Below are 20,905 nucleotides of genomic sequence, written 5' to 3' on the forward strand. Positions count from 1 at the left end.
GCAAATTTTATCTCTATTTTCTTTCCGATTTTCGGCTCAAAAGAAGACAAAATCCCTACAATAGCAAAAAGGAAATACAGTACCAAATTTAACTCTCTTTTTCTCTTTTTTTCCCCTGTTACTATGTTTTTATCTTTCAGTTAATTCTAGTAGTAACTCTAGAGTTCTAAGCTGATATAGCATTTCTTTTAACAAAAATGGATTGGCTTTCATTAAATTTTAGATCAGTCTCCAGTACCAAGAAAAATAAAAAACTGCAATGTTTTCAGTATTCACATATAGAAGTTCACTAATCATCTAGCATTCCATTTTACCTTTTAAAATAAAAGCTTCCGCTGATTTTTTTCCAGAACCATGACTCATTATTGTGAATTTTAAATCATTTACACAAGATATATATATATTATTTACATCCAATTAATTAATTGGGATGTCGTTTAATGATTACGACAATAGGACATTAGAGTTCAAATTTCAGAAGCGAAAAAAAGTAATTTTATTTTCGATAGTTTAAGTCTTGATTGGTGAATTTACTTGTACATGTGTTGATAGAAATATCAAATATTTGATAAATTAGTTGAGATGAATGTAAATTAATCCGAACAAGATCATAAAAAACAACATATATACCTTATCTATGTAAGTTGAAGCTTGTGTGACCAATAAGGATTGTGGTGGAGCGGCAAATATTCTTTCGTCCTTAACCAGATGTCTCGAGTTCGAGCTCTGGTATATAGCCGTCTTTATTAGGGAGCGGTCCCATTAGCAATACTCTCTCTCTGCCCCTGTTTGGCGCGAATCTGAATTTTATCGGACACCGAAAGAAAAGAAAAAAAAGGCTTGTGTAAAAAGGGAAGGATATGTGTCATGCTTTATTCTCTCTTTTTTTCTTTTTGGTTCATTTATCAAGTGTGAGTTTTTTCCTCCTTCAAAACGTAATACTTTAGTGTGTGTTATTGTACGTCGGTAGAAAGTTTCAAAAGCCCCTAATTCACACGCTATGTGAACAAGTCAACAGCCTTTAGAGGTTGGCTTTAATATTTTAGTAAGTATAAAACCTGACTTGCTAATACGCAGCACTGAATTCACCCTTTTAGCTGCTTGTACACATTCTCTTCTGTAAAAAGGAATTTTTAATTCAATGAAATTACGTGATGGTCAAGATAGCAAATCCAGAATTAGTAGTATCAGATTTTATTACAAAAATTGATACAGTAACTTAATGAACAAGTTACTAAATATGAATAATCACTAATTAAAAACCAAATCTCAAAGTTTCGCACAACTTATACAATAAATATATTAAACCTAAATTTACATATTATTATGATCTTTAAATTCATATATTACAAATTTTGAGAAATCTTGTTTCTAATTTCAAAATAGCTCAATCGTCCAAAAATAAGAGACAATTGCACTCCTTCTTGATAGGAACCATGTTATAAACAAAGTACTTTTAGAATTATATTACCTTCAAATATAAAGCAAATTTAACATAACACATTGATAATTAATTGGTTTATATAATTCGTTATATTTGTGAGGATTCACGTGCGAAAATACAAAACACATCCAATTAATTGAAGGTTGAATATACTTAGCTAAATATCACAAAACTAAATTCTAAATCTCCAATAATTGAGAAATAAAAAGCACAATTTTCAACCAAAAAAAAAGAATTTGACTATTACTATTTGTTAAGTCAAACATTTTAGTTTGACTATGATATTTTAAAAATAACTATGGATTATAGTAATTTGTGCAGATTCTTTATAAAGACACTTATTTTATATTCATCGATTATGTGTAAACATTGGTTGCCAATAAATTTTTATTGTACTACAAATTCTTCTATTTTGTCTTTAGTTTACAAAAGGGTACTCAGTTAAATAACGTAAAATTATCTCCACGTATCCGAACTGTAAAATCAGTAACTAATGCTTGTATAATTATATTAGGATAAACTGCTTATATCACATTCTAGGAATACGATCTTTCTTCGCTCCTACGGGGACGCAAAATAGTTTGTGTATCAGATAATAACTCACCCTTTCTTATCCCTCTTTTTCTTTTTTTTCTTTTTTTCTAATAAAATAAAGAAGATATTTATGTGCATGGATACATAATAATGTTCTCCTCTTTAGAATAAAGTATCAGTAGTAACTGAAAAAGCATGTAGCTCGCGGGAAACCCATTTTCGTCATTGCACACTACTTAGCGTAAACAAAACCTTCATTTCTTTCCCAATTTCCTCATTCTCTACTCTCACGACCTTTTCAAACACACAGTCTTATAACTCTTTCGCTCTCTTCTTGTTTTTTTTTCCTTTCTCAAATTCCTTGTTTGAATTTTGTTGAAGGAAAAAAAAATTAAGGGTTTTGGTGATGGGGTTTTAATTCGATGGACTCATGTGTACCGTAAAACCCCCCGACTTCCAATGACGTCTAACGCCGGCGCCGTTAACAACCCCAAACGGAAGCTCGACGATTATGCCTCTGACGACTTAGTACCACCACCCTCCGCCGTCAGGATGAGAAAAGACCAATTTACCCTTACTTCCTTCACCGATGATTCCCGTCCACGTCATCACTCTCCGTCTTCATCCTCGACGCCTTCATCTTCATCGTCATCATCGATGACGCCGTCCTCATCTTCGCTGGCGTCATCCTCCGGCCGTCTTCAGTTCTTCGTCCGGTTATTATCCGGCGGCAACACTTTAGTGCTTCAAACCGAGTCAACTGACTCAGTGAAATCAGTTCACGAAAAAATTCAATTCATAACGGGAATACCGATAATCGAGCAGCGATTAATATACAGGGGGAAACAGTTACAGTGGGAGCAAACGCTAGTCGAATGCGAGGTCCAAAACGACGCCGGATTACAACTCGTCGGCCGAATGCGGAGCACGGGACATCCGCAAGCGTGGCAGCTGATCAACGACTTGGTTTCTCAAATTTTCGACCTCTGCAAAGGCCAAAACCCTAGGCCTTCGAGTCGTATAAAGACGAGGCTCACGGAGTTTCTCACGATGACGCCACGTAACGACGCTGAACAAGCCGCCGAACACCTCCAGATTTTCCTCTCCTCGTGTGCTCCCGCAGCTCTCGTAATGCTTTACATGTCTCAAGCGAAGGTAAACAAAGATACTGCTGATGAATCGATTCGTCAGTTTGTTAATTCGAGTAAGACTGTTTTGCCTAAACCTATATATATGCAATGTGCGCCTATAGTGTTAGAATTTTGTAAGTTGTTAAGTGGAGCTGCTGGTGTTGATGATTCGTTGTATGGCCTTTGTCGGAGTAGTTTAGGGGGTATAGTAGAGTCCGTTGGGATTTCGAGGTGGGAGAGTAATGGTAAGGATGTGATAGCATTGGTAGATATTTTCCCGTTCGTCCGCGAGCTAGGGGTTAAGTTATCACGTGCTTTGGATCCGAGTATGGAATCATTGAACGCCTTTATGGGGCCATCTTTGAATGATGTGCGTGATTTTACTGCGTTTATGCGTCCTGTCAGGAATGTGATAGGGGATCATGTAGCTATTTGTAGTCCGATCGCTTTCCCGTTGCAGGAGGAATGCGGCACCAGTGAAGGGGGAAGCAAAAGATATGGAATGCCGTATTACAGAGAGCAGATTAAATGTTTGCATGATATTTACTTTGATTTGCTGGAGAAACTGGAGCTGTGTTTGAAGAAAATGGAAGAACATTTTGTTGGGAAAGAGAAAGGAGAAGGTGAGCCCTTCGCACTTGGGTGGTCTCAGTATCTTGCAATTCTGAAGGAGATAAATGGTATTTCAAAGCTTTTTAAGGGCTCGGAGGACGAGTTTTGGAAAAAAATAATTCAAAGAAGGGTTTCGTTGTGTTTTCTGATTGTTAAATTTGCTAAAAGATCTGAAGATCATCGGTGGATACTGGAGCACAAGGAAGTAACTAATTTTGAGGCGAGGAGGCATTTGGCCATGATGATGCTTCCAGAAGTGAAGGACGAGTACGAGGAGCTTCATGAGATGCTCATTGACCGCTCACAGTTGCTATCAGAATCTTTTGAGTACATTGCACATGCAGATCCTGAGTCACTCCGTGGTGGCTTATTTATGGAATTCAAGAATGAAGAAGCTACGGGGCCTGGTGTCTTAAGGGAGTGGTTTTTCTTGGTATGTCAAGCAATCTTCAACCCTCAAAATGCTCTGTTTGTTGCTTGCCCAAATGACCGTAGAAGGTTTTTTCCAAATCCAAGTAAGCTTTTCTTGCCTTTGTTATTATTTCTTTGGCATTTTGTTCTATATGAACTCGCAAATTTAAACCTTTTGTTAGTATTTGACTTCAAAGTTTTATATGCTGAAAATACAATAAAATTTGAGACTTTGTTGACGTGGCATGGTGGATACTTTGTTTGTATTTGACATCGTTATCCGTAGCTCTAGCGGATTGAATGAATTGAATTTGCATTCCAAATGACAACCGAAAAATAGAAAAAAGCAAATTTCTTCACTTGTTTCATTTGGTCATTTGGTGTAAGCAAACCGCCATAGTTGATTTAGTCCTTTTTATATAAAAACTACCTGCCTCCGACACATCCTGATTCAGATTCTTCTCTTATTGCAAACCTGTCTCCTCTAGTTTCAAGGGCTATTAAGTATTCGCTTTACTTGTAATCATCATCTCATCGTATCTTTTTGAGTTATCAATATTTGTTGTTATCCCTTTTTATGTTTGTATAGTCCTTCTCCTCTATTCCCATCCTTGAGCCTATAGGTGAAGCTTCTCATCCAGGTTGGTAATAGGCTGTAAATGAGAAGATGTTTGCTTTATACTCTAATGGTACTCGAGAGTTGTTTCTCTACCCCTAGTGAAAATGTTGTTGGTTGTTGATTGGTGTTCACAATAATAGTTGGTCCAAATGCTCAGATTTATTTGCTTAAGGTACATTTGCTGTACTTTGATTTTTGAACTTGAGTTGGTATGTTTTCTCGGGGCTAAGATTACTTTGATCAGTCTCATATTGTTTATGCATTCTGTTTTTCATTGGCCTCTTCATTGTTTGGACATCAAGTATGCATTTTTTCATGAAATCTTAAGGATGAAGTATTCCTGGAGCAACTACCGGGTTTTGTTGCTCAGTGGGAATCTATGGTTTTGTATACAAGTTTTGTCAATCACTATATGGACTGAACCAGTCTATTCGAGTATGGTTTTGTATGTTTAGCACAATTATGCAAAAGTAACACAACTCATCTCTTTATTTTTCTGCTCAATTGGTACCCTGCTCGGAATCCGTGTATTTGCTTTGGTAATTTATATTGATGATATAGTTATGGCATGCAATAGTATTAATCAAGAGGTTAATGTTAAGTTGAAACATCTCTATCAGCACTTTTAGTCTAAGAACCTAGATAGATTGTGATAGTTCTTAAACATCTCTAGGATAGAAGGCTTCTACAGAAGATTGACACGTTCACATTTTTATAGACATTCAGTTGGATGTTGTGTTTCGGTTAGAAATTTGGTGTCTTTGAAGAAAAAGAAATAAAATACTATGGTTGTTAGCTCTAGCCTCTAGGATAGAGTAGAATATTGAGCCATGGTGGTGACAACTTGTGAAGTTATATACTCCCTCCGTTCCAGTTTATGTGAACCTATTTCCTTTTTGGTCCGTTCCAAAAAGAATGATCCTTTCTAAATTTGGAAACAATTTAGCTTAAACTTCCAATTCTACCCTTAATGAGAAGCTTTTATAACCACAAAAATACCCCGGACCCCTTTTTGACTTGTTTAGGACCACAAATTACAAAAGTCTTCATTTTTTCTTAAACCCCGTGCCCAGTCAAACAGGTTCACATAAATTGAAACGAAGGGAGTATATATATATATATATATATATATATATATATATATATATATATATATATATATATATATATATATATTTTTTGATAAGAAAAAGATTTTATTGAATGGTACCAAGATGGTACAGAAGATAACAAGGAAACAAAAAACAGCCTACTACAATCTTCTTCCTAACAACTCCAAGAAATCCTTGTACTGATCTGAACTAACTAGTGGGCTTGATTTGCACCAAAGATGCAAATTTTGTAAACAAATACTCTTAATTCTAGCAATTGTAGTTCTCTGTCCTTCAAAGCAAGCCTTGTTCCTTTCGAGCCATATTGTCCATAAGATGCACAACGGGATAGTTCTCCATATTTGCTTTATCTCTTTTGATATCACCTGATGCTGCCAACCTACCATCAACCCCTTCACGTTCTGAGGCATCACCCATGCAATACCACAAATATTTAAGAATAACCCAGCATTCTCTAGAAAATCTGCAATGGAGGAACAAATGTTCAACTGTTTCTTGATCCTCTTGACACAGGTAGCATCTGTTACGTTGGGAAAAACCTCTCTTCTGCAAGTTATTTTGAGTTAAGCATGCCTCCCAGGTGGCGACCCATCCAAAACATGCTACTTTCACAGGATCTTTTGTCTTCCATATCATCCTCCATGGCCAAGAAGTATCCCACTGTCCTGACTGCTTTATCAACATACTGTAGCAATTCTTGACTGAAAATTTCTTGTCTTTACTTGCCAGCCAGATTAGAGTATCCATCTTACTATGATCAATATAAACTGATCTCAATTGCTGAAGCATCTCGCAAAATTCTACTATTTCCCAGTCATTCAAATTCCTTCGGAAGACAATCTCCAACCAGAACTAGAATGAAAATCAGCAACAGTACCATTCTTATTTGTTGAGCAATTGAATAGAGTAGTAAATTTATTTTTAAAGCATTCATCCCCAACCCATATTGTGTGATAATCAAGTTGCACTCTATATTGCATCAAGTTTGACGTTCCATGAAAGGAAAAAACACAGAGAAATCTATTGTCTTTTTGTTGGAGAAGAGATACATCGGAAACATTGTTATTAAATTTGTAACATCAAATGAACGTCCTGTAGGAATATCCACCAAGTCCTTCGTCAGTCCACAAATTACTTATATATGTAAGAGTGAGGTAGAAATTTGGTGTCTTTGAAGAAACACCACGTTCTCAGTTGCTTCTTCATGCTTCTTTGGAATCCAGCAACCAAACTTCTCTTTCCTCACGTACTTTTATCTCATTCCACGTAATGCACATATGCCACTTAGCTATTATCTTCCCTTGTTTTGTCTTAGACCTTCATTCTCTTCGAGTGTTAATGTATTCTGCTCCAAATTTTATCTCCAAAGTACCTACATTATTTATTAACATACACTTAAGTATAAAACTTCATAATCAAGCGAAGTCGGGCATATACAACATAAAATACAATTAAAAAGCGGTAAAAATGTAGAGTAAATAATATCAAAACATATGAAAATATGCCCAACATCAATACTATATGAATGTAACCATTTGAATGGGAGTATTAGACCCCCCCAAGGCTTTGGTTTAGTGGTAAGAGCGCAACACGTAATATGTGGATTGGACACACCTCACGAGTTTGAACCCTACTGCAGACAAGGCCTGGTAGTTAAGTGGAGTAGGGTAGAGATGTGGGCCCATTATGCACAGTGTTCGAATCGAGCACCACTGGCCTCGGCGATTTCTTGGTTATCAAAAAAAAGGAGAGACAGACTGACAGTCACCAAATGACAATTTTCAGCTTTCTCACACGAAGCTGGAAAATTGTGTGAGATGACCATACTGATCCTTATTTTGGGTTGCACTGCATATGGAGTACTTCCAAGGCATAGTATCATTTTTTTTCTGTTCAAGATGTGTGATTACTGGTTAGACAAGCTGAATATTTTCGTTAATAGTGAGTGTTTCCATTTATTTGGATGAACCTGCAGTGCATTTAATAGCTAGGTTCTGTTTGGAGCAATGTTTTTATTTTGCAAGACGATAGTAATGCTCTTGTTATTGGGACCTTATCTTCTTACTACATATTTTTATTGCAGCATCTAAGGTGGACCCTTTGCACCTTGAGTATTTTAGCTTCTCTGGCAGGGTAATTGCTTTGGCCTTAATGCATAAAATACAAGTTGGTGTTGTTTTTGATCGCGTGTTCTTTTTACAATTGTCGGGCAAGAATATTTCATTAGATGACATAAGGGATGCAGATCCATACTTGTATAGCAGCTGCAAGCAGATATTGGAGATGGATCCAGAGATGGTGGATCAAGATACTCTTGCTTTGACATTTGTTCGTGAAGTTGAAGAGTTAGGATCCAGGAAGGTTGTCGAGCTTTGCCCCAATGGGAGAAGTACTATGGTGACTAGTAAAAACAGGGAGCAGTATGTTGAGCTTCTTATTCAGCATCGCTTTGTCACATCCATTGCTGAGCAGGTAGCTCATTTTGCTCAAGGTTTTGCGGACATTATAACTACCTTAAGGCTCCAGAAATCCTTTTTCCAGAGCTTAGATCTTGAAGATCTTGACTGGATGCTCCATGGGAGCGAAACTGCTGTTTCTGTGGAAGACTGGAAAGCACATACTGATTACAATGGCTACAAAGAAAGTGATCCTCAAATATCTTGGTTTTGGAAGGTATTTCTTCTTCTTCTTTTTGATTCATATTGATATATTTCCGTTATTGAAGACTTCATTCTTTTTTTTCATGTTCTTCTTTGTTCTGTTAATATTCAGTGCAGAAGCTTGATTGTTTACAAGGGTATCGCTCCAGGCAAAACCTATATTTTCTTCTACCTTTTCTCTTTTTCCCTTATTTATTTATTTATTTATTGGAGGAGGGAGGGTTGTCAGCTTAATTTTCTTTTCCAAAAAACTCTACCTTCCTAATAGTAAATGTCTTTTTTTTTAGAGAGATTCTGAATCCAACGGACACTGTTGAAGGAGAAACCTTAAGGAAGAGTCCGTTTCACCTGTATGCCTATTCATTTCGCTATATTTTTTCTCTTGAAACTGCAGCTGTTCATATTTGCTTTTGTTATTACTTTATTGTTAGGGTAAGATACAGGGACACCCTTGCTAGACCCGCTTAAGTTACAGATACCTAAGGTCTTTGTGAAATTATGTGGCACCCTTGTTAGACCCTTCAATTCACAAGTGTGCAAATGAATATGTTGTGACCTGTGTGTCCTTTGTGCTTTATGAAGAAGAAATTATAGGCTAGGAAAAAGAGCAAGAAAGACCTAACTTCGAAACAAATTAGTCCATCTTAAAACTTAATACTATACAAAAAGTGATGGGTACCTATATACCCAGATAAACTTAATTTTGAATGTGCAAATCTTTGAGTTAATATAGAGAATACAAGCTGTTATGTCTCCACTTATGTAAAAAAAGGTACTTCCATTAATTTCTTTTTTCCTTTTAATTTAAGGTCAGGTCAGGTCAGGATATGTTGAAAATAATATATGATTAAGCTTTAATTAGAGATGCTTGAAAAAGAAAAAACAGTTTTAGTTTCTAGAAGGGTATTGTTGGTGTAAATTCACATTTTCGTGTAATATCAACAGCTTTTAGCTAATTTTTGAATTTCTCATAGAGAGGTCAGAGGTGTGTGTAACAAAACTACAAGCTTAGTTGTTTTCCTGTAATTTTAATATTAAAGGAGAGATATGTCCAATTTGGGCAATCTAGAGGAGTTCTCGATATTTACATGATAAAGTACGGTTAAGTTATGATTTCTAAGCACTACGATATTCCCTATCTTGATACCCTTTTATTTGTCCTTGATGCCAGAGTATGAGAAGGTAGTGGAAAAAGAAGAAACAGTTCCATACATAATTGTTGTTGATCCTTAGTATCAACTGGAAATTTCCTTTTGAAAAGAACTTTTTTTTTTTGAGAATGGTAACATTTGTATAAATAAAAAATGCACTAAGGCAGTGCATAACCATATGTGCAGGGAATAGTAGATCAATCTTGGTCTACCTAATTACAAAAAGCCTAACATGTCTACCAGAGATTCTGTATCCTCTAAAAGACTTTCTTTACACCAAAAATGAAATAGAAGAATACAATCCATCTTGACATCCTGAACGGATTTGTATCTGTCTTCAAAAACTCTTGAGTTTCTCTTCTTCCATACTGTCCACCATATGCATGCATGTATCAGTCTCCACCATGTCGTCTCCAGTGTTGTTCCAAGATTTTAGTAACTCAACAGTAGTAGCTGGCATAGACCATCTTAGCCCAACAATGTTAAGGAACAATTGCCACAGTTGACTTGTAATAGGGCAGTGAAGGAATAAGTGGTTGTACGTTTCCAATTCCCTGCCACATAAAAGACATCTAGAGCAAAGTTGGAATTCCTTCCTTTTCATGTTCTCTTGAGTTAAGCATGCTTCTCTTGCTACCAGCTATGTGAAACAAATCACCTTATAAGGAGCTTTAACTTTCCAGATACTCTTCCATGGCCAAGCATCTATTTGACGACCAGTGTTTGATAACAAAAGATAAGCTGCTTTGACAGTATACATCCCATTCTTACCATTGTTCCAGATAAGAGAATCTTCATGTTCTTTAAGACCTTGGAAAGCTTCCAAAGTTGTGAAAAACTCGACAATTCTCCCAAGCTCCCAATCATGCAGACCTCTTCTAAAATTGATGTTCCAACCATGTTGTCCCCAAGCTGCTTCCATTCTATGATCTGGCACTATAGTAATGAAAAGAACTTTGTTGATGCATTTCTTAGATTTCCATATTCCTCGAGCTTAAGATGCTTTCAACTATGTTGTATGAGCGGAGTGATGGCCAGTCAAGAACTCTCATGTCCAGAAGATGAAGGTGGCTGAGATGAGGATGCTGAGATGGATGTGTGGGCATACCAGGCTAGATAGAATTAGAAATGAAGTTATTCGGGACAAGGTGGGCGCGTGGCCTCTGTGGAGGACAAGATGCAGGAAGCAAGACTAAGATGGTTCGGACATGTGAAGAGAAGAGGCACAGATGCACCGGTGGGGAGGTGTAAGGGGTTGGTCTTGGAGGACCAACGGAGAGGTAGAGGTCGGCCGAAGAAGTATTGGGGAGAGGTAATTAGGAAAGATATGGCGTTGCTCCAGCTTACTGAGGACATGACCATGGATAGGAAGGTGTGGAGGTTGAGAATTAGGGTAGAGGGTTAGGTAGTCGAGCTTTGTCTTTGTTTTGTTACAATAGATTTAGTACAGTCGAGCTTTGTCTTTGTTTTGTTACAATAGATTTAGTACACTACTTAGTGTCTTTTTGTATTATCGCCTTCTGGAGTTCTGTTATTACTTGTGGTTGCCGTCGCTTCGGTTTTAATTGTACTAACTAGTGATAGTTGTGTGTTTTAGCTTGATTTTCCGATTGGTTTGCTTGTCATTGGCCCTTCCCTTTATCTTCCCTGAGCCAAGGGTCTACCGGAAACAATCTCTCTTCCTTTTTAAAGTTAGGGGTAAGGTCTGCGTACACACTACCCTTTCCAGACCCCAGTTGTGGGAATACACTGGGTTTGTTGTTGTTAAGATGCTTTCAACCGGAACCGTGGGTCCGTTTGGTTGGTTTGAATTTTGAGTTTGCAATAAGATAACCCATGCAAGAGAGTGCAAGTGACAGATTGTTTGCTCATTGCAACATTTATTTTACCTTTTCTTTGCCTTACCCCTTCCTCACCCCCCCCCCCTTTCCTCCTGTGATGAAGAATATATTTTATTTTTTGATGAAGTGATATCGTTAATGGCATCAAGTAAATGTGAATAGTACAATTTGTTAGCTCCATTAAGAATATTTATTCTGCCTATAACCTTCTATAGCCTGAAGTGGAAGGAATGGTAACAGAAGATTCATATAGCCACCCCAGTATAGTTTGGAGTTAATAATCTTCCTCAACCCTTGTGGAGACTGTAACTGGTTGGAGGTGCCTAAGAAAGTTTTGAAGGTCCTTGTGTTTCTTACTCTGTTTTAAGGATTTTTTAGTCATAAGGACATTATCTTCATTTTGAGAATGAGGATATTGTCTTGTTCTTTTTCCTTTTTTGGTTGGGTAGGGGGGTTGGAAGTTGAAACTTCTGAAGGACTTTATATTTCTATAGCCTAAAGTGAACGAAGGATTACAGAAGATTCATATAGCCAACTGGACTAGTTTGGGATTAATATTCTTCCGTGGCTCATGTAGAGAGCGTAACTCATTGGAGGTGCCAAAGAAAGTTTTGAATGGCTAGTCTACTCGAGAGAGCTGACGATCACCACTATACCAACAAAAGGAGGACAACAGGACTAGACATGATTATTATATTGGCAAAATAAAATTATATATATATATATATATATATATATACACACACACACGCACACACACACATATACTTGACAAAGTTTCTAAACAACAGATGATACTTCGAAGAGAAGATAAAGGAGCAAAATTCATGAAAAGAAATAATCGAATTGGCCAGTGTTGAAAGGAAGTCTTCTTTTAGAGGAAAAAGAAAAGAGGAAGTCTTCTGTGATCGCTCAATGCTTGGATAGATAGAAGAGAGAAGTAATTACTTTATAGAATTGGTTATCTTTTTCTTTTTTCCTGAAGGTCAGGGGTGACCAAATTTAGAGGCTAATTTTAGGCTATGGGCATGTTGCTGCCCTTGGCTCACACATTTCTCCACATTCTTAGGTGGACTAAGAATCAACAATGAAGAACCATTGGTTTCTGTGAAGAGCATCTTGCAGGTTAAAAAAATACTTTGATTCTGTATAGCAATTTATCTGCAAAAGCAACTATAAAAAGGTTTGTTCCGTTGTGCTGTTTGGAGAAGTTTGCAGTCCTTTTGATCTTCTATAGTCATCTATGGAGATTTTATTCCACCTCATCTCTCATTCTACGTAACTTAAGAAAGGATCTCTCGGTTGAGAGCTGCAAAGTGGTGTTTGAGTAGAATGCTAAACAAGTTGAACAGTGCCAAAAGATAAGTCTTCTTTGTCCTGCTTCAACAAATCTAAAGTTTGAGCATACCCATGCCATTTAGAGCCACCCTTCTTTTGTATTTACTCACTCTGTTTCATTTAGATGAGACAGTTTGACTCGGAACGGAGTTTAAGAAAAAAAAGACTTTTGAAACTTGTGGTCTTAAAAGTTTAAGGGGGTAAAAGTTTTCTGGGGCCATGACATTTGTGTGGTTATAAAGCTTCTCATTAAGGGTAAAATAGGTAAAATGAAGAGTTTAAAGTTGAATTATTTTCAAATTTAGAAATGTGTCATTTATTTTGGAACAGACTAAAAGGAAAGTACCTCATCTAATTTGAAACGGAGGGAGTAGTAGTCTTGTGTCTTTGCGTTTCACTTGTGTGAATGTTAGTGAGGCAATAAGCTGTCCACTTGTATGTGTGTCTGAGTCCTTGGATTAATGCAATTTTTATGTAGAAGGCAGAGTTGGACAAAGCAAACGAACAGGTATCTGGTGGTCATTGGATATAAGTCCTGGATTACCTAGTTGTTCCTAAGGTGGACTTTGGAACTTGGTTGTTAGTTGGTACCACTTAGAATATTATGAGGATGAACCTTGGTTCATGAGATCTGATTCAATCCAATTTAAAGTTTGTTTTCTTTTGTTCCTGCAGATTGTTGGTTGCATGTCTGCCGAGCAGAGAAAGGTTCTCCTCTTCTTTTGGACTTCAATAAAGTATCTTCCAGTAGAGGGTTTCGGTGGTTTGGCTTCTAGGCTTTACATCTACAAAACCAGAGAGTCTTATGATCGCCTGCCTTCGTCACACACATGCTTCTACCGTCTATGCTTTCCTCCTTACCCATCCATGGATGTCATGCAAGATCGACTTCGCATTATAACCCAGGAGCATGTTGGTTGCAGCTTTGGTACATGGTGACATCTGTGATCTTCTGGGACCTGAAATCAACTGCACATAAGATATGTAATCAGCTTGTACATATGTATAGGATATGCTCCCATTTGGAACTTGACTGTGGTAAGGTTTTTTTGGCTGGTTTAAATGGCGGAAGGTTGTAGTTCTAGTTACCCCCCAAACCCAATTAACTTTATATAAGTATAGTATCTGTTAATAAAGAAAGCAAGAAGGGTCAAGTTTTTCTTTTAATTTCTAATTCTATTTCTTCCTTTTTTACTTCTTAGGCCTAGCCTCTGTTTCAGTTTCTTTCCTCACTCATTTCTACTCACGTGCGGGTGTTTATATTTGTAAATAATAGAGCTTACTTTCAATCTTTGTCATGCTAAAAAGAGCATGCCTTTGGAGCTGGTATTTTAGTATTCTCCTTTTAGTTAGGCAGCAAATGTACCATTTGTATTCAGTGCAATATTTCTGATAGTTATAGTCTTACAGACTTGCAAGCTGCGATTTGTTCGGCATCTCACTTCTGTTATGGTTGAAATCGTCAACTTGTATCTGATATGCCAGATACCCTCTAACTTAGTGGCATTCTTTCTGCCCCTCATTCGGAAAATTTCTGAAGAATGGTAATACCTTTTAGTGAAAATGAGCAAAAGTTGTACATATCAAACTCATTGATTGGGCAGTAATACAACATTGATTGTGAATTGAAAAGCCCGAAGCTAGTGGGATTGAGACATATACTCCATGTTCCATGAGAATAGTACGATAGATGTAGATATTGCACCGAATTAAAATAGGATGGTTGAAATAGGGAAGTGTTGCTGGAGTGTTATGTTAATAGATACATATAGGGAGGCTCTTGGGCTGCTAAAATACCCAACATATCGATGAGTGTTGCAGATATACAAATGCCAAGATGGTTGTGTAATCATACAAAATAATATTAAAAACTTCCACGTTCGGTAAAAGGTGCAAGTAGCATACAAGGAAGATAAAGCGAAAGGTTCTTGAGATGATATGATCATGTCTCGCATCAATTTCTAAATGTGGCAGTCTGTAGTTTTTATTTGTATTTTCTTATTTTCTGAATAATATTGGTCTGGTTGAGTTTAATTGGAGCGACATAAGTGAGAATTTATATAGTCGAACTTAACTTACTTGTGATTATACTAGTTTTTATTAATATTTTTTGGCGAAGGAGGGAGGGGGGAGAGGAGGTTTAACCATCCGGTTTCTGAAACTTATGTCCGTCAAGGAGGGCAAAACTTTCTCTGCAGAAATGTTCTCTATTCTTAGGATTAAAACCCGAGACTTTCGATTAAGGCTGATGGATCTCAATTGTTCCACCGCTCCCTTGATTGTGTATATTATAGTTAATCTAATGTACAAAGGTAGAAGGTTGCGAGTTAGCTAAGAAAATATTCTCGAAACTGTTAGATAACCTGAATCGAGTTGTTTTCTAAAGACACATAACAGAGAAAAAGATATAGTAATCCTTTATTATTCAAAAGCAGAGATCAGATCTCCTCTCATCTTCTCTTACAACCATAAAACTTGACAACTGAATTCCCACAAACATAGCCAACTAGGTAGTAGTGATAATACTAATAGTAGTAGTAATAAAGTAGTAGTAAATATATAAACTTTAACTTAGAAAATGAAAACATCAAATACCATCCCATAATTGACCAACCATTGCACTATCCATTTTCACTCCTTATAAAAAGAGTGCATCAGTTTACTCTTCAGTTTTCTCCACTGGAACTTCTGTGGTAGCCTCTGCTGCAGCTGGAGCTTCAGTTGTCTCATCAACTTTTCCTTCTTCTGCCTCAGTCTTCACTTCAGCTAATTCTACTGCTGGAGTTTCAACTTCAGCAGCAGCTACTGTTTCCTCAGCTGCAGGTGTTTCTGTTTCTGGTTTTGCAGCTTCTTCAGCCACTGTCTCCTCTGCCACTGGAGCTTCTGCTTCTGCTTCTGCTTCTGTCGTTACTTCTTCAGCTACTGCATCCTCAACAGCAGGGGCTGCTTTCTCTTCAACTGGAACAGTCTCTTCTGCTGGTGCTGGTGTTGTTTCGGTCACAGTTTCCTCCGCCACATGTGTTGGGGCGGATTCGTTTGCCTTGGGTGCCTCTGGTGTAGTTTTCACCTCGACCTCAACTGGAGCAGTTCCTACTACTTCTAATGGGGCAGATTGAACCTTCATAACCAAAAACAATTAAAAAGAAAAAGAATGAAAGAAAGAAATATCTCAATGAATATGTAAGAGGCAAATTGCTATCAATTTCTGAAGTAAGATCATTGGTCAGGGGCGGAGCTATATGGTACAAATGAAAACTGAATCTGCTTTGTCGAAAAATTATAATATACAAAGGAACTAACTGTATACATAGATTGTTGAATTCCTTTGACATAAGGAAGTGTAGTGAGAAAGCTGATTCAGAAATTGCTTTAAGTTGCAAATTTGGATCGTAGGTATTAACATTCTTGCAATTTCAGCATATCCTTATCAAAATTTCTAACCTCGCCACACTGTCGTTGGTTGATCATCAAACTAAAGATCATATTGAATGAATAATCCAAAATGATGAAATGGGGTTACTCTTTTTTTTTAATTTGAAAGCCAAGATTTGATTAATCAAGGTACTATTGATAATTGACATAGTATTTTTTGAATTCTTGACGATTTAAATACACATATTCTAACAAAATTCGCCCGAAAAAAGAAAATAAAAACATGTAATCTCCAGGTTTAATTTTCATTATGAAATGGTTTAAAACCCCTTGTGCAAGTATGATCTATTATCTTGTTTTCTTTTTCACAACAATGATCATTAATCCCCACTAAACTTGATACCAAGATTAAAGGTTAACCGATCTGTTATATAGTCAGACATCTCTGTACAAGCCATACTTTATAACAATTTTTTACTATACCGGCTAAGTTTTCTTATATGTTTTCTATAAAAACACTTCACTATACTAAAAAAAAATAAAAATCGGAACAAACAAGATTATTACAGAGGTATTGTAAAAGAATTGCTAGCTAGCTGATCTTCCTTAGAGTAAATAAACATTACGTTCTTATTTGAAAAAAACATGAAGAATAATCAATGCATAAATAACCAGGAAAATATACCTCAACACTGGCCATTGGAAATGGAGAAATAAACTTGAAACTAAGATGTGAAGAAAGGGTAAAGATGAAAAGGAGCAAAGGTGGCCAAAGTGCTTTGAATGTGAGACTGATGATGAAAAAAGATCAATTGAGGGCTATTTATAGGGAAGTAAAATGTATTGTATTAATTAAATTAATATAATAAAAGGAGAAGAATCTTGAGGGATATACAAATTGACATCTCACATCGATGACATAAAAGGTGGGACAAAATAGGCAGGTCTAGTTGTAAATATATTTATGCTTTACTATATCTTTAAAAGTATTAAAACAAATCAATAATACTTGGTTTCGACTTTTTAAAAATATTTAAGATGAGTCTTCTTTCTGCAGATATTATTGAATAGTTGATCCATTTATCTCAAAATTATTCTATTTTCTTCCTTACAAGTAGACATGATACGGTGATACTAATCGGTTAAGACTTTATAATATTACTCTTTGATTGTTTTGATATAGAAAAGATTATAGCTTGTACCACTATTGAGAATGGTTGATGTAATATTTATGTGTATATTAATTGTGTAGACTTAGTTGTGTAGTTGATTAGTCAATATTGGTCAATGTAATTGTATTAGTTAGAATGACAGTTTTATAATTAGGATATTTTTCTATCTCTTACACTCTTACATACGTGTATATATACACTTTACAGAAAGGAAAATTACACAGAGTTCATTTTCCCAATTCCTCTGTCATCTAGAACCTTCTCTCAAGAGCTCAGCTTGGTTCATCAATGGAGATACTTCGATGATTCTGATCTCCAACTTCGACATAGTATCAGAGCTTAACTCGTAATTTTCGATCTACATCTAATTCGTCTTCTCTTCTTTTCTTCATTGTTTTCACCCGATTAGAAATCGCAAATCGGAAGTTCTCAGTTCGTAATTTTGTTTGGGAATCATTGGTTCACACACGCTCAATCGTCAATTGACTCGAATTTCTGACATTTTATGCTTCAATCCATGGCTAGAGACAAGGATACTCAGAATACCACCACAATTTTGGATTCGACCAACCCGCTATACATGCCCCCATCGAAAAGTGTTGGGACTGTACTGGTACCGATGGCATTTGACGGCACCGGCTATAGATCCTGGAGGAGAGGCGTTCTTAGAGCTCTCTCTGTAAAAAACAAAGTCGGGTGCATCATAAGAAAGGGTAAGAAACCTAATGCTGGAGAAGCGATCTACGATCAATGGGCACGATGCGATGATATGGTGACATCGTGGATTCTGAACTCACTCTCAAAGAATTTGACTGACAGTCTACAATACGTGAATGATGCAAAGGAGTTATGGCAAGAGCTTTAGGACAAGTATGATCAAACGAATGGGGCAAAACTTTACCAATGGCAAAAGAAAATCAACGACCTAAATCAAGGAACCCTAGATATAACTGGATACTACACAAAAAATGAAGAAGCTCTAAGAGGAGCTCAATACCTTGAATGCACACGCACAATGTGGTTGTCAATGTACCTGTGGTGCCAAAGCAAATATGCACAAGGCAGAGCAAGATCGAAGGTTAATTCAGTTTCTAATGGGACACAATAAAGTCTACACAGTCATTAGGGGAAGCCTTCTAATGATAAATCCCCTGCCTAGCATCGCACATGCATTTTCCATCCTCATTCAGGAGGAGAAACAGAGAGAAGTTAGGCCAAGTAGTCGCCTAGTCATGGAATCCACTTCTTTGAATATGAATGGATCGGGAAACAACAAATTCAAAATCAGTTATACTCCACAAGGCAATACTGCAGGACAAAACTCTTATAAACCTACATTTTTCCCTAATAGATCTAAATTGTATTGTGATTACTGCAAAAAGCCAGGGCACACCAGAGAAAAGTGCTATAGGCTACATGGATTTCCACAAGATTTCAAGTTTACAAAGTGAAGAAACATAGGATTTGCTGCCAATGTCCATCGTCAGTGTGAAGAGATGCAAGCTTGCAACAGTGGAGATGCTGATAGTAGGAACCATAACCAAAATCTTCGGAACCTGACGAAGGAACAATACAACCAGTTGCTGAGTTTGCTGGAGAACTTTAAGGCCAACAGTGCAGGGGAAAACTCAAACATCATCATCAGTGGAGCTGTGAACTTTGCAGGTATTCTAACTTGCTCTACTTATAAAGAGATAGTTGAAACAACCACATGTAAATGTTCAAAATCAATTGTTGACCTATGGATTTTGGACAGTAGAGCTTCAAACTATATGACATATAGAAAGTCTTTTCTCACTAATATTAGAACCCTACCTTATCCCTTCCTTGTCACCTTACCTAATGGATATAGGGTGAATGTGACAGAAATTGGTGATGCCTTTCTTAGTCATAGACTAACTCTGGTTAGAGTCTTGTATGTACCTAACTTCAAATACAATCTTATTTCAATCCACTTATTAACAGTGCATCTTAATTGCAAGGTTAATTTCAACAAATATCTTTCTTTAATGGAGGACCTTTTAATGCATAAGCCTCTGGAGATTGGTAAGGCAAGGAATGAGTTGTATTTTCTTTGTTCGAAGTGTCACAATTGTTCAGAGTTGAGTCCACCCACTACTTCAATTTCTAGTTTGCCTCATTCATGTTTTTCCATTCCTGATAATAATGCTAGCAAGAAAAAGGATCAAGTTAATCCATTTCATTCATTGTCAACTGTAAATGAGTCATCTCATCCATTCAGTAATGTAAATAGTATCCACTCATGCAATAAAACTGATCATTTTTACTGTGAATTCCTCTCTTATATGTTCTACATCTTCTGAAAATAATGTTGACTACTTGTGTCATAATAGACTAGGTCATGTACCTTTTGTAAAAATGAGGAAAATATCTACTATACCAGCTAATTTTTCCCCTAAACAACCCTTTATTTGTTCAATCTGCCCTATGGCCAGACATACAAGGTTACCATTGCCTGAGAGGACCACTTCATCCACCAAAATTCTTGAATTACTCCATGTAGACCTATGGGGGCCCTACCATATACTCACACATGATAATTACAGATACTTCCTCACCATGGTTGATGATTTTAGTAGGTCAACATGGACTCACCTCTTAAACTGCAAAAGCAACACATTTCATGCCATTAAAGTTTTTGTCTATGATTAAAAATCAGCTTGGTACCTCAGCTAAGACCATTAGATCTGATAATGGTCTATAATTTGTCAACAATGAAATCATGACATACTTCCAAGGAAAAAGCATAGTACATCAGAAATCTTATCCATACACACCACAACAAAATGGTGTGGTGGAGAAAAAATACAAATACCTACTTGAAATAACAAGGGCCTTACTTTACCAGTCTAAACTACTTGTAAGGTATTGGGGGAGTGCATTCTAGCAGCCACCTGTCTGATAAACAGGCTCCCATCCACTATTCTTAATAACAAAAGCCCTTTTGAACTCTTGTACAACAAAAAGCCCAAATATTCACAACTTAAGAGTTTTGATTGCTTGTGCTACCCTTGTACACTAAAGACTTACAAAAATAAGTTTGAACCAAGAGCCACACCCCATGTGTTTGTAGGTTATCCCTTTGGTACAAAGGGTTATAAGGTCCTAGACTTGGCCACAAAGAGAATACATATATCTAGAGATGTAGTATTCTATGAAAATATTTTTCCTTTTGCAGTTTCACCTAAACACTCCAGCTTTCCTTCTGTATTGCATCTGATGAATTCTAATCCATATTGTTCCCATTCTACTTCTGGGACTTCAAATGATTGTAGCATATACGATAAGTGTAGCGACCCGACCGGTTATTTTGAGTATTACAACCATGTTTTCCTATTTACTGCTTAATTTATGCTTTACAATTGTTATGTGACTCGCCAGGGTAATTGGTTTGGGTCCGGTAAGGTTTTGGAATGAATTGGAACACTTAGTTCCAAGATTTAAAGCTTAGGTTAAAATAGTGACCGGATGTCGACTTATGTGTGAAC

At 36.7% G+C, this 20,905-nt stretch overlaps 3 protein-coding genes across 4 annotated transcripts; 2 read left to right on the forward strand and 1 right to left on the reverse strand.

Moving 5' to 3' along the window:
• Positions 1-2,152: 2,152 nt before the first annotated feature.
• LOC107777716 (E3 ubiquitin-protein ligase UPL5) lies at positions 2,153-14,026 on the forward strand. Of its 2 annotated transcripts, XM_016597844.2 has the most exons (4): positions 2,153-4,235; positions 7,946-8,535; positions 8,810-8,872; positions 13,528-14,026. In XM_016597844.2, exons 1-3 carry the CDS (start codon positions 2,438-2,440, stop codon positions 8,837-8,839), a joined length of 2,418 nt encoding a protein of 805 aa, XP_016453330.1. In that variant the 5' UTR covers positions 2,153-2,437; the 3' UTR covers positions 8,840-8,872; positions 13,528-14,026. The 2 variants fall into 2 exon arrangements, with proteins under 2 accessions (XP_016453330.1, XP_075083865.1); XM_075227764.1 differs by lacking the exon at positions 8,810-8,872 and having other exon boundaries at positions 2,159-4,235.
• A 1,222-nt stretch (positions 14,027-15,248) lies between these two features.
• Positions 15,249-17,053, reverse strand: LOC107777715 (uncharacterized). Its single transcript, XM_016597842.2, has 2 exons — positions 16,910-17,053; positions 15,249-15,970 (listed from the first exon to the last, which is right to left on the reverse strand). Exons 1-2 carry the CDS (start codon positions 16,922-16,924, stop codon positions 15,512-15,514), a joined length of 474 nt encoding a protein of 157 aa, XP_016453328.1. The 5' UTR covers positions 16,925-17,053; the 3' UTR covers positions 15,249-15,511.
• An 860-nt stretch (positions 17,054-17,913) lies between these two features.
• LOC142168003 (uncharacterized) lies at positions 17,914-18,261 on the forward strand. Its single transcript, XM_075228650.1, has one exon. It carries the CDS (start codon positions 17,914-17,916, stop codon positions 18,259-18,261), a length of 348 nt encoding a protein of 115 aa, XP_075084751.1.
• Positions 18,262-20,905: the final 2,644 nt, after the last annotated feature.

This window comes from Nicotiana tabacum, chromosome 13 (assembly GCF_000715075.1).
Source record: "Nicotiana tabacum cultivar K326 chromosome 13, ASM71507v2, whole genome shotgun sequence".
In the NCBI taxonomy this organism is placed as follows: Eukaryota; Viridiplantae; Streptophyta; class Magnoliopsida; order Solanales; family Solanaceae; genus Nicotiana; species Nicotiana tabacum.

Excerpts from the sequence above, each read along its gene's own strand:
- LOC107777716 (XM_075227764.1), top strand. The coding sequence starts at position 2,438 with ATGACGTCTAACGCCGGCGCCGTTAACAACCCCAAACGGAAGCTCGAC. Across the intron at positions 4,236-7,945 it reads AAGGTTTTTTCCAAATCCAA|CATCTAAGGTGGACCCTTTG; the intron begins GTAAGCTTTTCT and ends TTTTTATTGCAG. Across the intron at positions 8,536-13,527 it reads AAATATCTTGGTTTTGGAAG|ATTGTTGGTTGCATGTCTGC; the intron begins GTATTTCTTCTT and ends TTGTTCCTGCAG.
- LOC142168003 (XM_075228650.1), top strand. The coding sequence starts at position 17,914 with ATGGCTAGAGACAAGGATACTCAGAATACCACCACAATTTTGGATTCG.